At 35.9% G+C, this 23,068-nt stretch overlaps 1 protein-coding gene across 2 annotated transcripts in view; it reads left to right on the top strand.

Moving 5' to 3' along the window:
* Window positions 1-23,068, top strand: part of FAF1 (Fas associated factor 1) — a gene marked incomplete at both ends in the record, with an annotated part of 326,509 nt that overhangs the window by 270,066 nt on the left and 33,375 nt on the right. For both annotated transcript variants that reach the window (XM_084242620.1, XM_084242619.1), the window contains 3 exons: window positions 7,994-8,074; window positions 9,068-9,145; window positions 22,028-22,243. In XM_084242620.1, coding sequence (XP_084098746.1) covers window positions 7,994-8,074; window positions 9,068-9,145; window positions 22,028-22,243 — 375 coding nt within the window. The remainder of the gene's footprint in view (window positions 1-7,993; window positions 8,075-9,067; window positions 9,146-22,027; window positions 22,244-23,068) is intronic.

Genomic DNA, 23,068 nt, shown 5'->3' with positions numbered 1-23,068 from the left:
TGATCTAGAAGAATTCAGACAGAATGATTCTTAAAGTCAAGAGAAACTTCTCTGTAGAGGTAAGATTTAATCTGGAAAGGTTAGTACAATTTACATGTTCAGAAGTAAGAGGAGAGAGAATTGGCATGTGAGGAAAGTATGAGCAAAAGAATAGTGTAAAGAAGTTGGAGGCCTCCCCAGTGGTGCAGCGGATTAAGCACAGCACTGTGAAGCTGTCCATAGCCTCTGCAGCACGGGTTCAATTCCCAGCCGGCCAGGGAGGTTCCAATATGGGGTGGCATCAGGGAGATTCCCATATGGCATGGCAGATCTCTCCTGTAGCGCCCGCTGCCCCCCTCAGCAGTGCTTTCAGTCTGTCTGCCTGTTCTGCTCCCCACTCTGTCTCTAGTGAATCCTCTCACCCTCCTATGCCTCTGGCCTGTACCCCAGCTATTGTATAAATAAAAAATAAAACTTAAAAAAAAAAAAGTTGAAGTCATGTTAGTCCAGTTTATATAAAGCAGATAATTTGTGTTTAAAAATAACAAAAAATTCAGCTACCTTCCATTAGCATTTTTAATGTCACTTATCTTTTCAAATTACTCTTCTGATTTTTTTTATGCCTTACTTGGGGAATTGTGAAAACTTTCTGGCACCTTTTTTTCTAGTTACAAATTTACTTTAACTCCAATTACCTTATCCAATTACCTGTCCTGCTCCAAACAAGTAATTGCAATATAATGTAAAAATATAGCAGTGGCATTAAATACAAAGTACAGAGATGCACAAAATAGTGTAAAAATGAAGCAGTGACATTAAATACAAAGTACAGGAGTGACACAAATACTCAAAGGAAGAAATATTTTAGTCTTGAAAGATGAAACATAGACATCCAGGTAAACCACCATTAATTTTTTGTTTGGCTACCTAAACATATTTTTATTAAGGATTTTCTATACTCCCATGTTGTGCTATATACTAGTAGAGATATGAGTGTCCTTTAAATATTCAGTCACATATAAACAGAAGATTACAGTATAATGATAGAATTTTCATGCGAAGGTGTTTGTGGGATGTGAAACCTGCTGGTCAGAATTAGAAAAAAAAGGTAGCCATATATACCTCCCCATTTCTATTATGTTTATCTTATCTATGCAGACCATTTTTACCATAAAACACAACAAAGTTAGTGAAAGTAAAGAAATGATTCTCCACACTTCCAAATTTTTGTTGTTATTAGGGGTTTATGTGTTTTTAATGTCTGGAGATACATATATATATATATAAATGAAAAGCATTGTAGAGAAAATTTGAACAGACTAGAGAAAACTTAATAGAGGATTTACTTTTGGAATTCTCATCTATGTACCATTGTTTTATTGAAGCAATTCACTGCTTGTGTGCTAAAATACTCATAACAGCTTTGTACAGCTTTGGAAACTTGGATTAAGGATGTTTAATACTCTTTTGTTAGAAAAGAGAATACTTTTAAGTGCCTGATGGATAACAACTGGAACTCTCATTCATTGTTGATATAAATACAAAGTGATTCAGTCACTCTGAAAAACTGACAGTTTCCTAGAAAGTTAGACATACAAACCAGCAATCTCATTCCTAAGTATTATTCAAGAAAAATAAGAACTTATGTTCTTATAAAAACCTATATATGAATGTTCATAAAAGCGCTATTTATAATTGCCAAACCTGGAAATAACTCAAATGTCCTTCATTGTCCTTCAGTTCACCTTCAGTAAGTGAATGAATAAATATACTATATTACATCCATGCCATAAAATACTACAATAAAAAGGAACTGGTTATTAATAACATATAACAATGTGGATGTATTGCAAAGGCATATGCTTTGTGACAGATAAAAGTCAGTCTCTAAAGGTTACATACTGTTTAATTCTATTACATGATATTTTTTAAAAAACGAAAGTATAGAGATATGGAACTGATCAGTGGTTTCCAGGGGTTAGGACTCTGGATACTGTGTAACTCTAAAGGGATAGCAGAAAAGATTTGGGGTGGGGGGAGGGGGAAATAATCATATGTTCTATGTTTCTATGTTCTGATTTTGGTGGTGATTACATAAATCTATTCTTGTGTTAAAATTCATGAAGTATACCAAAAAGAGTACATTTTACTGGGTGTTTAAAAATGAGGCTAAACTCAAGGAAAACAAACAGTTCACAGAATGACTTGACAGTGGCCTTTAGCAAAATGATATTGTTTTTAATTTATTTTTTTAAAGATTTATTTATTTATACATACAAGAACCGGGGTACAGGCCAGAGTTTTGGGGGGTAAGAGGATTCACCAGAGACGGGTAGGGAACAGAACAGGAGATCGACTGAAATACACTGCTTAGGGGAGTAGCAGGCGAGTCAGGAGAGGTCTGCTGCGCCATGTGGGTCACCTCCCTGTCCGGGGATCGAACTTGTGCTGTAGTGGCTGCAGTGAGCTTCATAGGTTGCGTCTTAACCCCTTGCGCCACCAGGGAGGCCTGTTTTTTAATTTATATTACTAACTTTTAGGGTGCCTATGATAATAACATTTACTGAATCTCTTAGGCATAAGACTAGGTCATTTGCATTCCTACTCTAAATTCTTCAAGACAGTGTTACTATCCCCATTTTTACATAAGCGAAAACTGACACAAAGCGCTAAAGGATTTTCCCAAGCCAGATACTAATTAGGAAAAAAAAAATCTTGTTTTATGCACAACAGTTGGGATTGTACTAACTTGACCAGTATTGACTGGGCCACTGGATTAGCAGTTCCCAAAAGTGTGGTGCAGTGGCTACTAGCAACACAGTCACCAGGGGAGCTTGTTTAAAATGCATGTTCCTGGCCTCTGACCTATTGAGTCACTTTCCAGTTTTCTCTTGTATATAGTGGGGATAATAATAGTATGTCCCTACCTACTATGCATGTTTTAAGGATTAAAGGTAATAGATGTAAAGCATGTAAGGATAGCATAACATCTCTTATAATAGTGCCTATATTTAGTAGGTAGTGTATATCTACTGTTGTTTTTCGTCTAGCTGAGGTAAAAGAAACTTTAGAAACCATTTGCTATGAACTTCTTTATCCTACAGTTGAGGAAACTGCAACCTTTATAAGTAGTTTGTTTAAGATGACCAATATAGAGTCAGACTTTTTGTTATTTTTTTCTGCTTTCAGTGTTACTTTCTCTTAATTAAAATTAAATATTCTCTTGTGATGGGCCATCCAATAGATATGTAGGAGTTGGGGGAAAAGACTTCAAATGGTCTTGAATTTTAGCTTTTTGTTTTTAAATGATGACATTTTCCTTTTATAAAATAATTATTCTGTGTGCTTTTGGTAAAAAAAAATGCTGCCTTAAATATTCTTTTTCATGAAATTCTCATATCATGTGAATGTGTATATAGTTGATTAAACTACTTTAGCCATTGTAAAGGGTTCACTCCAATGAAAAGATACACTAGCATAACTGTGTAAAGTACAAAGCATACAGCTCATGGGATCTATTCACTACATATATTCCAGGTGTAACAGAAACAAAGGACATGTGCTTTGTAGTCCTCAACTAGTTTATCCATGCATAGCAGTAGACTCAGTTTTGCAACCAACCTAAAGTATTTGTTACCATCTCTTATCTGGGAAGTGGGTGAAATATTCTAAACAGCTTTTTTAATCCAAATATCAACTTAAATGTATAGCTGTAGCTATCTAATTACTGTTTACTAAGAAATCGTAGGATTTCACTTTGAAAGTAAGGACCAGCCAACCATGGACATCAATCCTTCATATGCTTAAGCGTCCTTTCATGTTTGCTTCTTAAAACAACAGTGTGCTGTCAAGAAAAGAACTAACAAATACCTGCCTGCTCATTCCCTCACTCCACTTTGGAGAACTACTCATTCCCCATTCATTTGCTTTCTCTTTAACCATTGTACACAGTATACTGGTAAAATTTTTGCTCTGCATTTCAGTCCAACAGAAATTCAGTGCCCACTGTGTGTCAGGCTACACTGGGTGCAGTGAGCTTGCTACATCTATCTAAAATGAACCCTCAGTACATGAAGCAATTAGAAAATAATTAGGTTCAAGAGTAGGAGACATAGTCCACATACATGTGGAATAGAAGGAAGTTAGTTCCAAAGATTAAGAGGTGAGGATAACCTGGAGGAACCTGAAGAGAAATATGGCTTGAATTAGACCCTGGGTAACTGGAAAGGAAGTCTTGCCTGAAAGTAGCTCAGTATCTCATGAGAGGCAGCTTCAGGTTAGTGATTTAAGAGCTTTTGGTGCTGTATGCCTGAATTCAAGTCCTAACTCCAGCACTAAGCAGTTGTTTAACCTTGAGAAAAGTCTCTTAATTTCTTTATGCCTCAGTTTCCTCAATAGTTATTTGACATAAATAAATCAGTTGATACAGTTCTTAGATTGGTACCTGACATCTAGTAAGTACTCACAAAATAGTTTCTGTAGTAATACAAACTAATGATAATAATGACTTATAAACTGAGTTTGGAAGAATGAATAGGAAGTAGTCATTTGAACTGAAGAGGAAGTACATTGAAGCAATGCAGAAATGAGATACAGCTTGGAGATGTAGACATGTGAGAAGTGACAAGTAATTCAATCAAACAAGAAGGTTTTAGTAGAGGGAAGGGAGGAGAAAAAAGATGAAAATCTACACTGGGACCTGTCTTGAAGATACTTCTAAGTCTTGCTGTAATAGAGCCTTAAACTACGGCAGTTAAGATTCATCACTTCTTTTAAGCAGAAAAATGAGATCATTAGATTTATAACTTAGGTAACTAATTCTGATGACTAATCTATTTGCTCATCACTTGGCTCATATCTTTATCATAGTCTTTGTGTTGTTTTAATTTATATGTTATGGTATTGTCTTTAAGAGGAATAGTGCTTTTCAAAGTGTGGTCCATTGAGCACATATTTATTACAAAAGCAGATTTTTGAGCATCCGCACTAGACCTACTGAATCAGAATCTGTGTAGAAGGGCCAGAAAATCTGTATTTAAGTTTCCCATTCTTGATCTTAGCCAGAAGCCTGAGAAGTGATAATGTTTCCTATATAATAAGTGATTCCTTGGTATCTTAAGTTAAGAAACATTGATTTCGTGGAAAAAGCATAGACTTGATCAACAGACCTATATATAAAAGCTGATTCAGCTTCTTGCAAGCTATACAACACAGGAAAATTATGTAGCCAATTTGAATCTCAGTTTCCCCATCTGGCAAGTAGATATAATAACATTTATTTCATTGCAGTTTCTTTTAATTGTAAGGATGAAGAAAGTAACAGCCCATATAAAATGAGTAGCCCATAATGGGCCTTCATCTATATTGGCTTTCTTCCCAAACTTATGCATCTGTCTCCCCAAACTTTACAACTAGTGAGAGGAGAAAACTGTCTTAGTTACCTTATTGTTTCCAGTTCCTAATACAGCCTAACATAGTAGGTGTGCATATATATTTTTTAATGTGCAAGTAAATGAATGGATAAATTATATAGGAAGGGACTATTAAGAGGCTATGCCATAGTCCAGGCAAGAGGTGACAAGGGTCTGAACAGAAGCAGCATGTTTGGGAATATGAGTCAGTTTCACCCTTAGTGTCCTAGGCAGATATATAGATTCTCTCTGGATTGGTTTAACCTTAACATAAATTCTCAAAGTTAACCCATGTCCTCTAAAACAGACACTGCTACTGCAGTCCATAATTTAAAATCCTGCCACTAAAGAAATTAGCAAACCAGTCCTAAATCCAGCTTTTCAACTCATTCTCACATACCACTTCTATCCAAGTGAAAAAGAATCTTTTCTAAACATCTCCACCGGAAATTCCACAGACTTATGTTCTAGCAAAGCAAGACAGCCTCAGTTAGGACCTGGTAGTTACTTCTATTTATTAATTCATCTCTCTGTTTTCATAGTCACATAATGGACTATCTTGAAAATTCTGTTTAAAACTTTCGATAACTGGCATTTCAAAAATAACAAGTTAATCTAACATTTAGATTCAGTCTTACATATAATAGCTATCAATCCTATTCTCTCAGGTATGTAACCTGAAAGAATGTTGAATGACAGGTTTGCCACAGTCCTGTACTGTTTTTGAGCACTAGCAGCTTATTAATGAGTTTACAGGAAAATCAGTATAACAAAAATAAACTTACAGTATAGATGTCTATGAAATCAAATGTTCATTCATGTTCAATTTTTAAGGACCTGCAAAGTACCAGCAACTGCTTAGGACTAGGGATACAGAGATAAACAAGCCAAAGTTGTTTGTTTGGGGGAGAGGGGAAGGTTTTTTGGGTTGTTTTGTTTTGTTTTGCTTACAGTTCAAAGATAGAATGGACCATTAAAAAAATGATGCTTAATGTTTATTTGTGAGAGGAAAAGGAGAAAGGGAAATAGTATAGGAAGGAGAAAAAAAGGGAAGGAAACAAGTTAGGTGGTTCAGGAAGTCTCACAACAGGTGCCACATTTTGTGACAGACAAAATGACGTTTCATATCAGCAACAGTCTTTTTTTAAAACAGAGCTGTGTACTTAGGATGCTATTATTATAATATATTTGTGCTCAAAGGACTTCCAGCTGTGGTAACATTTGGAAGGTCCTTTTGTTGTGTTTACATAACATGTCCGTAACAGGTCATTATGCCCAACCAGTCAATTTCATTGACTCAAATGGGGCCACTTTGTGGATGAGCTTTCTTTTTTTCCTTAGTTTTTGCTCTAGACAATAAATATTTTATGTCTGGAAAGACAATTCATTTATTAAACAGATGCTTAATAAACACCTCCCAAAGCCAGAAGTGTGTGAAACACTCAGAATACAAATGTGTATAATATAGCTAAGGTCCTTGCCTTTATGATGCTTACAGTGTCATGAGGGAATATCACATTAAATAAATAATTATGCCATCATTAATTAATTTGCAATTGCGATAAGTGTTTTAAAAGGGAAAGTACAATGTTATGAGAAAAACCTGAACTAATTTGGAGGGGGAAGTAAGATGAAATTGAAATTTTAACCATCTGAAGTATTTCCCCATTTGAAACATAGAAAGATAAGATTACTCCCCTGTTGATTATATTAGGGATATCTAAATTTGGAAAGAAAAACTTGTCTACAGAGGCATAAGATCCTTAGAAATTCAATCCTTTAATTTAATAAATAACTGAAAGGGGAGAGATTTACTCAAGAACGCATAGCTTGCTACTGACAGGGCTAGGATTGAAATACAAATCTGCTTATCCTTCCATTATCTATCCTCGATGACTTAAAAAAAATCAAGATATTATATCATGAAGTCATGATTTAAATGTAGACAGATGGTATAATCTATTCAGAAGCTAAAAATACTCTAAAAGGTTTCCAACTTGGATAACTTCTACATTATCTGTACTTCATGGCTGTGAATGTTGTGAGAAGGTACTTACTTGATATCCCTGTTTTAGTGGTGGTGTGTGGACTGAAGTTAACCAGGACATTATGCTTTCAGCCTTTCTGTGGGCTGACCAGAAAATTATGTCCTAGTCCTTTATTTTCTCCCAGTCCTTAGTCTCAATGCAACAATCTTCCAAATTTATCTTATAAAACTCAGGAGCAAAGGGGAAAGGAACTAATCCTTGTGAAAATGAACTAAGTATCAGGTGTTTTCCTTGCCTGTTTATATATTATTGCATTTAATTCTCAAAACAACCCTATGAGGCAAATATTAAACTGAGACTAGAGAGAATGAATAATTTTCTCAAGGTCAAACAATTTGTGAATGGTAGGTTTCAAACATTCTCATTTTCAATAAATACTGTGGGGCTCATCTTATTGTTTGTTTACTTATTTTTATCCAATACACTTTAAAAGTTCCTTGTTTAATTCTAATAAATCCCCACAGGAGTAAGACAAGGGGATTGTCATTGTTTTGGGTTTTTTCTTAAAGAAATAAATATGGTTAAATGCATTTGAATCTTTTCCTTTGTTTTAAGGATGAACGTGAAGCCAGAGAAAATGTGAAGAGAGAGCAAGATGAGGCCTATCGCCTTTCACTTGAGGCTGACAGAGCAAAGGTAAGTTTGGTCAAGGGATTTCTGGGATAAAAAAACTCAATCCTGAATAGTCTTTCATTATTTAAGTGCCAGCCCTTTTATTACTTTGATCTCTAAGAATGCTGGGTTTGCAGTGGAGAAAGGCAAATTCAGTTAACAGAACGAATATAATTCCACCCTGTTTCTTAAAGCATGGTTCATTTTGGCAAGATAGTTTATTGAGAATCATGAAAAATGAAAACAAAAGTAGACCTAGTGTCTATTTTTTAACCTAGCAATTTTTAAAAATCACTTCAGGTGATTCTAATGTGCAGTCAATATTGAAAACCACTGATTTACTTAATGCTTCTTGAGCATCTGCTTCTTTACTGGACACTGAAGGAAGGGGAATGAATAAACCACAGTTTTCTGCCCTCAAAAATAGGTTCATAATGTGGTGTAGAACAGATTCAGCCAAGAACATAGATAATTGTAGCATAACACAAGGATCCTAAGTGTCTTAAGAGAAGCACTGAGTTCAATGAAAATTTTTTGGCTTTTTTTTTTTGAGAGCCAAGAAGTAAGAATGTACTAGGGAGGGCTTCATAGAAGAGGTGGTGTACGTGAACTGAATAGAGAAAGAAGAGTAGAAGAGAAGAGCAAATAATAAATGCTAGTAGCAAGGAGTCAAAAAGCCTGCATAGGTTGTGGAAGCTGATGTGATAGAGCTTGAGATTAAGACAAGGAAGTAGCAAGAAAGACCACAGAATGAAAGGCCAGGTAAAAAAAGATCAGAAAGGAACATTAAAGAACAATTCTGAAAGATCTTGAATGCCACACTACCCAGAAGTTTGAATAGGACCCCATATATGATCAGAGAGCAATAATGCTTTGTTATTTCTTCATTTCCATTGTCGTCCAAAAAACACTTCCATTACCACAGTGTACCTCTGGACTTTGTTGGGAATGAGCACCTTTTTTTTTAAGTGAACAAATGTTTATTGAGTACTGACTCCCATTCTCTTTTATTGACAGAGGGAAGCTCATGAAAGAGAGATGGCAGAACAGTTTCGTTTGGAACAAATTCGCAAAGAACAAGAAGAGGAGCGTGAGGTAAGGCATAATTTTTAGGAAAGTTATTCAAAATCTGAGTATATTTCCACTACATTTAAAAATGAGGTTGTTGATATCTTTACAATTTACTTCTTTCCACTTTTCCAAAGATCATTTTAGCATGGAAGACCTAAACTTTCCTTGAAAGCATTCCTGATTTGTATGGAACTCTTAGGAAACTTGACCTTATACTAGATTTGTGGTCTTCTATTCTTTTTTTTTTTTTAAAAGATCTATTTATTTTATTTATGCAAGAACCAGGTTATAGGCCAGATGTGCAGAAGGGTGAGAGGATTCACCAGAGACAGAGCGGGGAACAGAACAGGCAGACTGACTGAAATACACTGCTGAGGGGAACAGTGGGCGAGACAGGAGAGGTCTACTGGACCATGTGGGTATCTCTCTGGCTGGCCGGGATCAAACCTGCGTTGCAGAGGCTGCGGACAGCTTCACAGCACGGCTCTCAATCACATGCGCCACGAGAGGAGGCCCTGGTCTTCTATTCTTTTTAATTGCTTTCTCCTGTTCTTGTCTGAAAAATACTCCCAGCCTCCTAGATAGTGTTCTATCCCAGTATACAAAGAATTTTCTACCCCTACCCCAGACTTAATCTTATTCACTAAAAAACATTCTGAGTTACTTCTGCAACATCTTACACTCAGTCCCTTAATACAGGAAATTCATTTAACTTGACTAATTTTTCTCCTCGACTTCATGACATGTCCTTAACAATACAGAGAATTTTTTTTTTAAATATGCAACTGTATTTTTTTTAAAGATTTTTTTATTTTATTTATATAAGAACCAGAATATAGGCCATATGTGTGGGAGAGTGAGAGGATTCACCAGAGACAGAGCAGGGAACAGAACAGGCAGACTGACAAAACACACTGCTGAGGGGAGCAGTGGGTGAGACAGGAGAGGTCTGCCCCGCCATGTGGGTTGCTCCGAGGCCGACGGGGATCAAACCGGCACTGCAGAGACTGCGGACAGTTTCACAGTGCTGCGCTCAACCACCTGCACCACCAGGGAGGCCCCAATACAGAGAATTATTAATTCATTCATTTTGCAATTTTTTTTTTAATACTTAGTACTTGCCTGTGAGGAACCATGAATACAAACAGAGTTCCTGGCCTCCAATAGTTCATAGTCTTATAAAAATAGAACTATAATACTCTGAGGAAAATTTATTATAGAAATTTGCCTAAAGTGCAGTAGAAACAAAGAGAAGGAAGTCAACTAACTTCCTAGGATGGTTTCATAAAAGAAAGGACTTTTAGAATTTTTTTCTAGATGTAAGACTAATAGCAAGATTCACTCGTTAAAAAAAAAAAAAAAAAGGAAAAATTCTAACAAGTGATAGAAAGTCCTGGAAGATTCTAAATTGGGCTGAGGAAAGCGCCATTGGTCTTTATTCTCGGTCAAAGGATGTCACCATCACTCACTTTTTCAATAAATGTTTTTTGAACAATAACTGTGCTGAGCAATTAAAGAGAAACAAAGGAGAATAAAATATCTGCCTGTAAGGAGAGATTGCATTTTGTAGGAAGGATGCGTCATGTCTACACGTAACAAGAAGTCAAGGGAAATGTGCTAATTAACATAGGAAAAGTAAAAGCAAACTATGGAGTTCAGGGGCAAAGACACAATTTTTTTACAGCTTTGAGAACAGGACAACACTATAAAAGTGATATTTGTGCCAGGTTGAAAGATGTGTAAAATTTCACTGTTTGGAAATCAAAGTTTATTCATGTTCAAACACTTAATTGGGTGCCTGTCACATATTGTAAAAGATACTGTGCCTGACAAACCCTAGTGCTCTCAATAATGGGAGGGAGAAAATACTTTGGAGCATCTTCTGTGTATCAAGTACTCTGCTAATCACTTTATATATGCTTACTCAGTGACCACTAAAACAAGCTACAAGGTTAAAGTTTTTCCCTTACAAGAGAGAAAATGAAAGCTTTTTGAGAACTGAAACAGCCGAGATTCTCATATGGATCTTTTGATACAAATCTCATACCCTTTTGTTTGCCTCATTCCATTCCAGTCTAAGGCCACATGTCATTGTATGTGTCTATTAGGAATCATGCTTGCAGAGTTTAGATAAGAGAGATTGTCACTATGCTTTGAGGCAATTTTAAGAAATACAGTTGGAAATTTTAGGACTCTCATTCTTTCATGCGCTCTTTCATACCTGTTCTCTCTAATAGCATATCTTCATCCTGGCTTGTTAAATGTCTCATGTACACTGCCTCTCACAGATCTAGAGCTTAGTGGCATATATATTTTTTTCTGATGGTTTACCTAATGTACCCTGGGTTAAAATTTTCTCTCTAAATGTAAATCAAGCCAGTCCCACAATCATGCTTTAGCATACTCAGTGTATATGCTCCAGCTGTAAACATGTGAGACTATAGGGACTCGGGGAGGACTTGATGTGCTCCCCCAAAAGTGAAGGTTCAGGTAATGCTATGCACTTTACCCCCACTCCCTCAAAGAATCACAATTATTTTATAAACACCACCATTAAGAAACCGTTTATCATCTGTTTATCTTAATTCAGTCTTATCCAAGTTTATTTGATCCTTGTTTTCATGGACATATTTCAGCATATTAGTGTATAACAAACGACTCTTTGGGGAAAGGTGGTATTGTGCAACCTCTGAAGAAACTGAAACTCAGATTATACAGTTTACCTGTGGTCACCAAACTGGTTGGACATATAATCTGGACCAGAAGCCAAGTCACCTGACTTTTCACAGTAACACTGCCACCCCTTCTAGCCAGAAGTCTTAATCCATATAATTGTATTGAGAAACAAGAGTGGTTTTATTATTTTGATTATCTCCAGTATTTCAAGGTCCTTTAGAAAAATGAAGTGTTGGATAATCAAATCACCTTGGTTACAGGGAAATTCCTTATTGGTTGGCCTCATTTTGCAGTGTGGTAACTGTTGGAGTGAAATCTAGGAAGACCTGATTTTGATCTGCTCCTTGACCACAATAAGAAGAAAGACCATTAAAGGAGACTATTCTGAGGAAAAACAAAGAAATGGCAACGAAAGTCTCCCTTATTTTACTCATTATGTATTTATTTATTCTTTCCAAAATGAGTTTAAGGTAGCTTACATAAATATATCCAATCCCAAAGGATTAAAAAGATACAGAAATCAGGTCAAATATAGAAAGGATACAGAAGTCAATACAAAGAACAAATAAAAGAAGATAATGGCAAAGGTAAGATTAATGTGTTGACAACAGATAATACAACACAGGCACCAAATGCATGTGATAGGGTGCTGTAAATTCGGTCAAGATTAGTCACAAAATTTATTTTGTGCTCCTCTTCAACTATGTCAAAGGATATAGGATTGTCTACAAGTTGCACTCTATAACAGAAGATAAAGCCAGTCTCTCAGAGGGTGACCAGATCTTTCAAGCACTGAGCCCTTAGAGCAATGCTTCCTGTGGTTCCCCATCAGGAAGGAACTGTGCAGTGTGGTCAATACTGCCCCCACCATATCCAGTAGCAAAGTGGCAATAGCATGTCATGTATGGCAGCTTCTTATAACTTTCTCTGTGTAATTCATAGTTATTAAGCCAAAGCACAGTTTAGTAAATGCATCTCTACGATGGCCCACATAATATTTTTTTCTGGTAGTCCAATTTAAAGGATGGGTTTTATATTAACTGAAGAAATGTATATCCTTTAAAGCACCATCCTGAATATTTTTTGCCACTGAGTTTTTGGTAAGTAAAAGTTTTCAGTCAAGATAAATACCTGACTCCCAGGTATTTATTTAATCAATATTCACCAAATATTTGTTAATCTCCTATGTGCCAATTACTAAAGCAGTTGCTATGGATACTGTGTCATGTGAAACATAGCTCCTACCCTCAAGGAGCTCACTGTCTATTCAGGAGGGTGGATGAATTCAAAAATTACTATAATAATAGATACTATATATTATAAAAACCATTAAGATGACATGGAGTGATAAGGATATTTATAGAAAAATATGATTTCTGACTAAGAAGGTTATAAGGAAGACTTCACAGAGAGGAAACTTTGGAGGAATAATAAACTTTTATAACGATGAAATGGAAAAGCATTTTGAATGGGTCAGTGAATAGGGGATAGTAGGATATATAGGAATGGGTAGGACCCATGGGTGCTTTTGCATGAGCAAAAGGAAAAAAACACAGGGTTTGCTCAGGGAACAGTAAATGGACAAATTTAGAATACCATCAAATAATTAGAGCTAATGTTAAAAGGGCTATGTTTTAGAAATCATGAGAGGGAGAGAACAGGCATAAAGTTATTCCCTGTTATTGCTGGTTCCATTAAGCAGAAAAGAAAAATATTACATTTTTTGCCTATTTATGCAAAGTTGTTTCCTTTTATGCCTCAATGCCTCTTCAAATAGAAAATGTTTAAATAATATTAAAGACCTTAAATGGGGAAATAGAAGAGCATGGAACTAGAAACCTTGGCACTTTCCCTTTAGTTTTCTGATTTGATCTTCATAACCACCCTACAAAATGGGTAAGGGCAATATTCTCATTACCATTTTATATATGAAGATGATAGCAGGATTAAAAAGCCCATTTTAAAAGTCTTACCTATGTTTTTCATATAAAAGTAGAACTAAAGCTTTTATCTGGTATCCTTTCTTATCCCAAAATGGTAAATGAATAAATGAAGGTAGTAACATGATTAAGTTATTGAACTGTACTCTTATGTTTTTATCTTATGTAAATTACCTTTTGCCACATAAAAATATTACTACTACACCTGGCCATAATCATAGTCACCCCAGCCACCATCACAGTCACTATCTATTGAGGAATAATATGTACTAAACTTTTTGCTGAGCACTTAATAGACATTATCTAATTGAACACATCACTACACCCTACTATTATTCAGAGATTAATAGTTTGAAGAGATTAATTCAGTTTGAAGTAATTTGCTATTGTCCTCATGAATCTAAAATAGATAAGAAAATCTAGTTTGATGATATTTAAGTCACAACCTACAAACTGTTCTTCATATCGAGGATCAACCCCAGATCATATCTCTAAATTTTGGTTAAGGAGATATCACCTGCCTTGTTTTAGTTTATCCAGAGTGGGGATCCATTGTACTCCTTTAATGACCACATATGGTATGATTTTAAATATTTTTCTATACATTTGACTCCCAAATTTGTATCTCCAGCTCCTCCCTTTCCCTGAACTCCAGGCTTGAATGTGTAATTATTAACTCATCATCTTCACCACAAATTTATCAAGTCTTAAACTAAACAACTGATCTTACTCTCCCCACCCAAACCTGTTCCTTCTGCACTCTTCCTATCTTAATAAGTGGAAACTCTTTCCAGTTGCTTGAGCGAAAAGATCTTGGAATTATCCTTGATTTCTCTCTTTCACATCCATATTAAGTGACAAAAATCCTACTGACTCTACCTTTAAAATATAAGCATAACTCAAATGCTTTTCACTAATTCCATCACGTCTGCCCTCATCCAAACTACCATTATCTGTCACCTTGGTTACTATAGTAATCTACAAACTTTATGTCACACCTCCCTCCATTTTTGTCTTTTCACATTTAATGATAGTCATTAAAAATCATTTAAATAATCATTTAAATAATCATTTAATAATCATTTAATAATAATCATTTAAAAACAATTGGCATCTCATGTCACTTCAAAAACCTGCAGTGACTTCATAACACTAAATAAAAGAAAATCTTTTCAGTGATTCCAATCACAATCTGCAGTTTTCTTTTAAGAAATTGATAAACTGACTAAAATTTATATGAAAATAAAATAGACCTGGAATAGCCAAAACAATTTTGAAAAAGAACATAATTAGAGGATTTAATAGAGTCCTTCCTCTGAGACTTAGCATAATGAAGACAGTGTGGGAATTGGCAAAGGAGTAAATCCACAGATCAATGAAACAGAGCAGAGTCCAGAAATAGACCCATACATCTGTGGTCAATTATCAACAAAGATACAAAAGGCAGTTCAATGAAGGAAGGATGTTTTTTTCAACAAATGATGCTGCAACTACTTTTTTTTTTTTGCCCATATGCAAAAAAAAAAAAAAGTTTTAACACGGAACAATAAAAATCCTCCCAATTCAGGTCTTGTATACATGTAAAGATTAACACAAAATAGACCATAGACCTAATTTTAAAGTAATTCTGCTCCAGCCACTTTGACTGCCCTGCTGTTCCTTAGTGAAGCCAGGCACCAGGGCATGGCAATTACTGTGACTTCTGCTTATAATACTTCCCCAGACTAAACCTCCATAATATTTGCTTACTGGGATATACAGTATTTAAAATTGCCCCCTCTTCCCTCTGCAAGTACTTCCTGCACTCACCCCCTGCTCCCCGTTGCATTCATCAACTATGTGACAAACTGTTTATTCTCCTGTGTGTATATTTGTTGTCTTACTCCCACTCTACTTGAATAAAAGCTCCATAAAGGCAGAATTATTTATCACTGCTATTTCCCCATCATGTAGAGCAATGCCTGCACATAGTGGGTGCTCAGTAAGAATTCATGTAATTAATGAATGTCACTATTAGCTTAATTCATACTCTGCTTAAACCAGCTATAAGCTGTAATTTGGTGGGTACTTATAGAAATATATGCATATGTGTATATATGCATATATTTGTGTGTGTATACACATTAAGCCATTCTTTGTTTCCTACTATAAGAGACTGGTGTACATGTGTAGTATCCTTCCTGTTTAAAATGTAATTGTATAGAAACAGTCTTTTCTGAATATCTGTCTTTACTGCCCAATTTCATTTCCAAAACATCCCCATTTCTCTCCCATCAAATGTGAATGCTTTAAATATTCATATATTTTTAGTAAAACAAAAAAAAATCCAACTTACACCAGGTTTCCCTGTTTTATTACAAAACAAAAATAATGCAAATAAAAAAATGTATTTGTCAAGCAAATCAAACTTAAGTTTAACAATAATGTTGACTATGACTGCTATTCAAATCTAGGAGTCCTTTATGTCATTGTTTTACAATGGTGTTTACTTACATGAGGCCTTTGCTTTTACCTAGTATATATGAAACTAAGCTACTGATAATATTTTTATGTTTTTTTTTAACCAGTAAACTTGGGTATTGAGATCACAAGGTTGTCAGTTTACCTAAAATCTCTTCATTGTTTTCCGCATTGGGCCACTGGTGTGGGGTATCTGAGGTCTGTTTTCATTCTGGAGAAAAGCCCTGGAGACTGAGTGCATTGAGGAGCAGACATTGTCTGCATAGTGAATGGGGTAATGAACTACTGTTGTTTATTCTTCTGTAGTATAAATTGGTTGAGTTCATAAAATAATGTAGCATCTGTTGTTATACTGTGCAGGGAAATGTCAAAATAGAAAGCAAGCAGACAGGTGATTAAAGGGAGAACAGGAGGAGAAACCAGGAAATCTCACATTAAATTCTGATATAAAATGGGTACAAAGGGAATAACAACTGTCATCTGTTGTGTACAGTGTTATATTCTGAGTTTCAAACTAGACACTTTTCATTGAGTGATGACCATGTGTCAACATTTGCTAAATGTTTTATAAACATTACTGCATTTTATACAAGAAACTTTGTGAGAAGATTTGACCCAATTCTTATAGGAGTTAACTGATGTTCATAAAGACTATTATATGCTTAAAGACCAGGATTTGAACCTCTGCCTGTCATATGTTCCCAACTATAACATTACATGACATTTAATTTAGAGATTAAAGTTTTTAAAACTGCTGTGATAAAAACAGAGTAGTGATTTACTTGAGAAGAGTAATTCTGAAGAAGGGGCAAAAGAGGGGCCTCCCTGGGATGGCCTAGGGATTAAGCCTCAGCACTCTCACTGCTGAGGCCTGAATTCAATCTCCGGCCAGGGAACTAACTCACATATGGTGCAGCAGACCTCTGTTGTCTCGCCCACTGCTGCCCCTGAGCAGTGCATTTCAGTAAATCCACCTGTTCTGCTCCCCACTCTGTCTCTGATGAATCTTCTCACCCCCTGCACCTCTGGCCTACACCCAGTCCTTCTATGCAAAAATAAATAAATAAATAAATAAATAAATAAATAAATAAATAAATAAATAAAAAGGGGGCAAAGTATTTAAGATATGTTTGATCAGGGTTCTAGTTATTATAGGCCTATTCTCTCTAAAAATGTATCAAGTTGTACACTTAGGATTTGTGCCCTTTTCCCTAAGTTTGTTATATTTCAATAAAATCTTTAAAATCTAGAAATTAATCTTACTGTTTTTCTTGTTCTGTTTTTACAATGAATGTGTCTATAATGAGGAAAAACCTTTTTTAATCATCAAACCTTTTTTAATCTTTCAAAAACCATCAGTGTTGGAGACAGTCAAATGATCCCATTAATATTTTAGAAAATAGGGTCTCCCTGGTGGCGCAAGGGGTTAGGCACAGCACTATGAAGCTACCCGTAGCCTCTGAAGCATGAGTTCTATTCCTGGCCGTCCAGAGAGATACCCACATGGTGCAGCAGGCTTCTCCTGTCTTGCCCGCTGCTCCCCTCAGCAGTGTATTTAGTCAGTCTGCCTGTTCTGTTCCCCACTCTGTCTCTGGTGAATCCTCTCACTTACCCCCTGTACCTCCAGCCTGTACCCCAGTTCTTATATGCATAAAGAAATAAATCTTTAAGGAGGGGTGGGAACTTTCTGGGGAATATAACCAAAATGAAAATGCATACATTGTGCAAAAATGAAAAATGATGTAAGAATTACATAAAATAAAATGGAAAAAAATGTATTTTTAGAAAATATATGTAACTAATCCACAAAGGTAGATTATATCGCTGCAGACAACTCTTAATTAGCCCTTACTAGACATATATGTGGAAAATTCATCTGAAGAATTGATGCTAGAGGGAGAAAGGAAACTTAGGTTGTTCAGTTTTTGGTTCCTAGAAGAAATGAGATTCAGATTCTCTCAACATTTGTTGAGCATCTGCTATGTGCTTATCAAATGCATTCTCATAACATGTTAGTTTATTCCTTCTCTTATCAAATACATATTTAATATCTATGTTGTGCTCAATGCTCTAGATTTACAATATGAAGTGAGACATGTTCCCAGTGCTTACAGACCTTGCAAACTAGTAAGAAAGCCAGACGTTAAGCACATAACTATGGTACAGTATAATAAATGCTATCAAAGACATAGTTGAAATTTAATTTTTATATACACCAGTTCATCTTTCTTTTGGTTATTAATATATGACAGTGTTACTAAAAGAGTTTAATTAACAATGGGAATTATATACATGATGTATATAAAATTCCTAGTGTGGTGTATGACATATAATAAGCTTCAGTTAATGGTTGCTCGGGGTCGCACTGGCAAGATAGTTGTAGACTTTCATTTTTGTATGGGGAAAATTATACCCAGAAATGAAAACATAAGAAATATAGCTCAAAAATCAGAAAATAGAAAGTTAAACCAGTTACTTTTATGTTTCTTATTTGGATAGTATGAGTGGAAGTTTATCCAATATTGATGTTCAAGGTTAGCAGTGAGATTCATCTGATTATTTTCAGATGTTTCTAGTGGAGTGTTCTGTAGATGTCTGTTAAGCCTATTTGGTCTTACTCTTTTAAGACTATTTCCTTATTTACTCTCTGGCTTGTTGTCCTGTCCATTTTTGTAAGTGAAGTATTAAAATCCCCTAGTATTATTGTTTCTTGTGAATATCTCTCTTTAGTCCTGTCAATAACTGCCTTATACATCTTGGTGCTCCATCATTTGGTGCATATATACTTATAAGTATTACTGTTTCTTGTATTAGGCCCTTACTCATAACTAATGTCCATCTCTATTTCTTACTAACTTTTTAAGCTGAAAATCTCTTTTATTTGAGATAAGTATAGCTATTCCTGACTTATTTTGATTGCCAGTTGCTATAGAGTTGTCTTCTAGCCCTTAACTCCAAGACTGTATTTGTCTTTATTCTTTGGTCTTCCTTCTATATTGAATGATGGAAGTATTCCAGGCTGGAAATCTCTTTTTTTGAATACTTTAACTGTCTCCTGACATTCCCACCTGGCCTGTAAATTTTCCACTGAAAAGTCCACTAACATTCTAATGGCCGTTGCCTTATAGGTTGCTCTTCTTTCTCTTGATGCTTTTAATATTCTGTCCTTGTCATTGATTTTCAACAGTTTCATTATAACGTGTCTTGAATTATGTTGGTCTGGTATTATCTTATTTGGGATTCTTTGGATCAGAACATCTTGTTTATTTCCCAAATTGACATGGTTCTCAGCAATTGTTTCTTTTTTTTAATAAGAATTTTTTTTATTTGTTTATTTATACAAGCACTGGGTACAGTCAGAAGCGCAGGAGGGTGAGAGAATTCACCAGAGTGGGGAACAGGCAGACTGATGAAATACACTGCTGAGGGGAGCAGCAGGCTGCAGGAGAGGTCTGCGCGCCTTGTGGGACCCTCGCCCAGCGGCCGGGGATCGAACCAGTGCTGCAGAGGCTGCGGGCAGCTTCGCAACCCAGCGCTCAACCACTGCACCATGGGGGAGGCCCTCAGCAATTATTTCTTTAAATAAATTTTATATGCCTTTTTCATTCTGTTCTCCTTCTGAAACCTGCATCATATGGATATTGTTTCTCTTTACATTATCCCAAAGAACTCTTACTCTGTTCTCATTTTTTTAATTCTTTTTTCTCTGTTGTTCTGTTTGTGTGTTCTACCCCCCTGTGTTTTCAAGCTTGCTAATTCTTTCCATTACTTGCATTTGTCTACTGTTGAAGTTCTCTATTGTGATTTTTAATTTGGTTATAGTATATTTTAGGTCCATTAGTTCTAGTTGTAACAGTCTCATATTTTCTCAAGCTTATTGTGTTCCTGTTTTTGTTCATCATTGTTTTTCTTAATTCAGCAAGCATGGTTATAACTGTTACCTTATACTCCTCATCAGGCATGTTTTGCATTTCTGCTGAATTGAGACTGCTTTCAGAGTTTATTTGCTCCAGCAGCTATATGTTTATTCCTTCATTTTTCATTTTTATGGGTTGTAATAGGAAATTTACTTTTCTTATAAAAGCCACAAAGTGCCTTCATATCTTTCTTGAAAGAAGCTTGGATTCATTCTAGTTTTTTTATTCAGTATCTTTAAGTTTCTATTATTTCACAGACCAGCACTTTTGCACCTTTGAGATGGTTGGGTCATAGATGCCAGTAATGGGTAACGGATAGGATGGAACCAGGGTAGTAGGGCACTGAAAGGTCACTTCCAGTGAGCACCAAGTGTCCAAGGTCCTTACAGTGCAACAAGTACTTTAGTTGTATAGTGGGGATCCACTTGATCACCTCCTCTAGGCCAACTTCTTCACCAGATATCTCAAACAATCTCATGCAAGCTTCAACCTCTAGGCTGTGTTTGAACAATAGATGTTGTTCTAGGTGGGGTCTATAATTGAGAAGGTCCACAAGCTGGGGATTGTTTGTCTTTGCTTTTCGATTAGGGAGTCTTACCCTGGGGCTTTCGTGCCTGTTGTTAAGATCCAGGTGCTTCAAACTCTTGTCAGTGAGAGCTTTCAGCTTTCTAGGTTCACCCTAGGTTGGGGTAAGGCAGGTGTTTCACATATCACAGCCACAGACTGCAAACAATATCTCCCTCTCTGAAGAAGGTGATCAGACCTGGCTCTCCCTACCTGTTCAGGCCCCAGTGTTCTAGTTTGGGGGCCTCAGGCTTGAGCCATCATTCTATACACTAACTCTCATAGTTTTCCAGTGGCATACCCTCTGTCCTGCACCAACTCTGTACACCCCTTTCTCCAGTATAGTTTTGGGTTTTTTAAGTTCCCCAGGTAGATGTGTGCTCTTGAGTTAATATCAGAAGGGCTCCATACAGCAGCCGCTCCTCTCTGTAATGGGTTGTACTGCCCCAATAGTGTTCAAATGCAGTCAATTAACAGCTTTTCCTACCCCTTTCTGCAACCATACAGTTGTTCTTAATGTATGTGATAGTGATCCATTTAACTTCAGGGGAGTTTGTCTTTGTTTTGTTGTAATTTTGTTGTGAATATGTGGAGGAGGTGTGCCATGTGCTTTACTCTGCTGCCATCTTGCTAGAATTTGTTAAACATATTTTCATTTCTTCTTTTTATTCCATTTTTTTTATTGTCACATAACAGAAATTTGTCTTTTCAACCCTTTAAGTGTACAATTCAGTGACACTAATTTCATTCTCAATGCTATATAACCATTACCACTCTACAAAATTTTTCAAATAGAATCCATTCCATTTTGATGTCAATATTATCCATTATTATACAAATTTTTTAGTCACACTTGGGAAATGTATGTTATTTCTCTTACAGTTTTATATGTGTGTGTATATATGCATACATAATGCTTATACATATATAAAATAGAGAATATATTAAAATATGTATGTTGTATGTAAATGTACTGAATTACACGTGTATATTTATATATGTTTGTCTGTTGTAAATCAAAATACCTGAGCCTTTTAGTTAAAAGCAATTAAGTTACTTATCTACATAGTTACCTATTGAGTTAATAATTTAGTTTCCTAGTAATTTAATAATTTATTGTCATCAAGGTGAGATCTGTTTTAATTAACAGTCTATTGGTCAAATAGAGAAAGAAAAATACCTGATTTTATTTTTCAAGCATAAGATTTGATTAATAGATGCACAATAACTTTTTGATGAGTTTCTAAAAAATAGTAGCTTTTTTCTAATCTCTCTCTTTCTCTCTCTCCCCCCCTTCCTACAGTCCCATCTATCACACATTTTAATACCTGTTTTTTTGCCCTCCTTAGGCCATCCGGCTCTCCTTAGAGCAAGCCCTGCCTCCAGAGCCAGAAGAAGAAAATGCTGAGCCTGTGAGCAAACTGCGGATCCGAACCCCCAGTGGCGAGTTCCTCGAGAGACGTTTCCTGGCCAGCAATAAGCTCCAGATCGTCTTTGATTTTGTAGCTTCCAAAGGATTCCCCTGGGATGAGTTCAAGTTACTGAGCACCTTTCCTCGGAGAGATGTAAGTTCCCATGCCTGTCTGAGAAGTGTGTCCAGATGGGATGTATCTCATCTGGACACTGGATAAAGTAGTCCAAGAAAGGTTCTGGATAAAGTACTGGATAAAGTAGTCCAAGAAAGGTTCCATAGGACAGCCTACTACAAAATCAAACCCCCAGGAGTCCTTCTGTTCTGCACACCATTCTCTTCTCAGTCTTTGGAGAAGGTATGGCTTCCCAGGCCAGCAGCCACGTTCCTAGTAACCTATGTGAAAAATTAGATATTCGATCTTTCTTCCTTCCTAGCTCTTTCCCCTATACCAAATATCATACAGACTTTTTTGTGATCTCATCTCTGTATATTCAGAGTATATCTGAGAAGTGTGTGTTTAACAGTTACCAGAGGTATGATTATAGGTTCAGTAAAATGAATTATGCTAAAGCAAGAGTATTTTGTGATTTCATAATTCTTACTAGCCTGAAAAGTCAGGGAGGATAACCTGTATTCACTATGTAGCTATATTTCAGCAAGGTACTTGATAGTTCCTTATAGAATACTGGGGCAAAGTGGAGAAATGTGAATTTACAATTAAATAGTTTCAGTGCTGATTAAATGGTTATGTCCAGAAAGTGTTGACTAAGTGACTCCCATCTTCCTAGAGGGGACCAAAAGTCTCTGCACTTAATCCTTTATTACTCACCATACTTGCTAGCAACTTAAATGAATACTTTATCAGATTTATGGATTATGAAAATTAAGAGCCAGGAAGACCTTAAAAATATTGAAATAGACAAAAATGATCCTAGAGAAATTATGCAGAAATAGAGATTCCTGCATTTGGTTTAGC

This window comes from Talpa europaea (assembly GCF_964194135.1).
Source record: "Talpa europaea genome assembly, chromosome: 9".
Taxonomy (NCBI): domain Eukaryota; kingdom Metazoa; phylum Chordata; class Mammalia; order Eulipotyphla; family Talpidae; genus Talpa; species Talpa europaea.
The sequence above is the reverse complement of the archived record's forward strand: the minus strand, read 5'-3'. Positions and strand labels throughout refer to the sequence as shown.